The following is a 2051-nucleotide window of genomic DNA, read 5'->3' as shown; positions in this document are numbered from 1 at the left end:
ATATATATATATATATATATAGCCCGTTGTATAGATGTATATATATGTATGTGATGTGTGTGGGTATGTTTGTGTGTCTGTGCTTGTCCCCCTAGCATTGCTTGACAACCGATGCTGGTGTGTTTATGTCCCCGTCACTTAGCGGTTCGGCAAAAAGAAACCGATAGAATAAGTACTAGGCTTACAAAAAATAAGTCATGGGGTCGATTTGCTCGACTAAAGGCGGTGCTCCAGCATGGCCACAGTCAAATGACTGAAACAAGTAAAAGAGTAAACAGTATAAGCAAATACTCTCCTTCATTTTCTAAAATGTGCTTCCATCTATCAAGTAGACTTGCAAGGCCCCACTTCCAAAATTCACTTGTCCGTGACGCAAAACACTATCAGTACTATTCTGACCTCGTCTAAAGAATTCATATTTTTTCTCTCCAAATGATTTTGAAGACTGCGGAATAAATGATAATCAGAAGGGGCAGTGTCTGGCGAATATGGTGGGTAGGGCATCATTTCGCATTCAAACTGCTCCAGCCTTTGGAATGTCATCCTCGCTGTATGTGGCCAAGCATTATTCTGATGCAAGAAAACCTTTCATCTTGAAACCAAAGGCAATCATTTTTCTTCTAGTGCTGACTTAAGCCACTCAAGCTGCTCGCAGTAGATCTCCTTCGTTATCATTTGGTTTGGGTTTAAAAGTTCAAAGTGGACTAAACCTTTCATATCCCACCAAACAAATAACAACACCTTATGTGGGTGAAGACATTTAGCCTGTAGTGCCTTTCCCTACCCACTGTCTTCGGCACTTGACATTTTTATAGAGAACCCATTTCTCGTCACCAATCACTATTTGGTCCCAAAAAGGTTTATTTGTGTGATGTGACAGCAAAGAAGAGCACACATTCACTCTCTGTTTGCAAGTAGACTCGGAAACTTGTGAGGAAACCACTGACCCAATTAGCTGACTTTTCTGATGGCATGCAGGTGTTGAATGGTTGAATGACCAAATTCAAGCTTCTCTGCTAGTTCCTCAACAGTTACAATGGGATTTTATTCCACCAGAGTTTGAAGGACATCCTTGTCAGGATATACAGATCTTCCGGGACAAGGCTTGTCTTTTAGGCTGTAGTTTCTAACTCAGAATTTCTGGAATCACCGTTGACACTGGCTTACACTTATTGTACAATCCCCATATACTGCATTAATGTTCCTCACACTGTGTTGTGAGGAACATTGTGTTGTTGCTTTTATTGAACTCATGAAGCAAAATATGCTGAATATGCTCCTTTGTCACTTCCATTATAGCTTTGAAAAAATAACTGTTAAAATTGAACTGCACTCTTCAAAACTTGCACTAAGAATAAGGACAAGGTAAAATTACTACCTGCTTTTATAGCAAGTTGATACAGGCAGTTTATCCTGTCTCACTCCGAATGAGTCCATGCAATTGAAAAAAAACTGCATTATCTATGGAATGATCCAATATATATGTATATATAAAACTATACATAAAAATAAACATTAAGGTGTGTGAATATGAATCTATATATATATATATATATATATATATATATATATATATATATATATATATATATATTCTTCCATTTATATAATTTATATATATATATATATATATAAATGGAAGAAAGTGGCACTCAACATATTTGATAGAAGTTACATGTAGTGTTTAGTAACAGTTTGACCTCCAAATGCCTGATGAATTAGGTTTGTTCTATGAGCCTATGAAACTGAGTTGCATGGAGCTGTGTTGAACTTACTAAAAGCACACACACACACACACACACACACACACAAACGTAAAGTTTATAGTAACTGCTCTGTTATATAAACACAACTTTTCCAATTCACTGAACAATCTCATAACAAACATGGCAACATGGCCATTAAAGAGATGGCAAAAAGAAAGACAGTACAAAATAAAATCTAAAAGGAGCAGGCAAGTACTTACATGTGTATTCAGCCAATCAGCAGGCTACAAACAGGAGACAACCATTATAAACTAAGAGAAAAGCTTAGGATTTTTTTTTTTTTTG

At 36.5% G+C, this 2051-nt stretch overlaps 1 protein-coding gene across 12 annotated transcripts in view; it reads right to left on the bottom strand.

Moving 5' to 3' along the window:
• LOC106871743 (brefeldin A-inhibited guanine nucleotide-exchange protein 1) overlaps positions 1-2051 on the bottom strand; it is a 171554-nt gene that overhangs the window by 20106 nt on the left and 149397 nt on the right. For 10 of the 12 annotated variants that reach the window (XM_052970066.1, XM_052970065.1, XM_052970067.1 and 7 more), the window contains one exon: positions 1967-1990. The exons of the other annotated variants lie outside the window; for them this stretch is intronic. In XM_052970066.1, coding sequence (XP_052826026.1) covers positions 1967-1990 — 24 coding nt within the window. The remainder of the gene's footprint in view (positions 1-1966; positions 1991-2051) is intronic. 12 annotated transcript variants of the gene reach the window in all.

The sequence above is a fragment of the Octopus bimaculoides genome, chromosome 8, assembly GCF_001194135.2.
Source record: "Octopus bimaculoides isolate UCB-OBI-ISO-001 chromosome 8, ASM119413v2, whole genome shotgun sequence".
In the NCBI taxonomy this organism is placed as follows: domain Eukaryota; kingdom Metazoa; phylum Mollusca; class Cephalopoda; order Octopoda; family Octopodidae; genus Octopus; species Octopus bimaculoides.
This window is presented reverse-complemented; position numbering and strand designations above follow the sequence as displayed.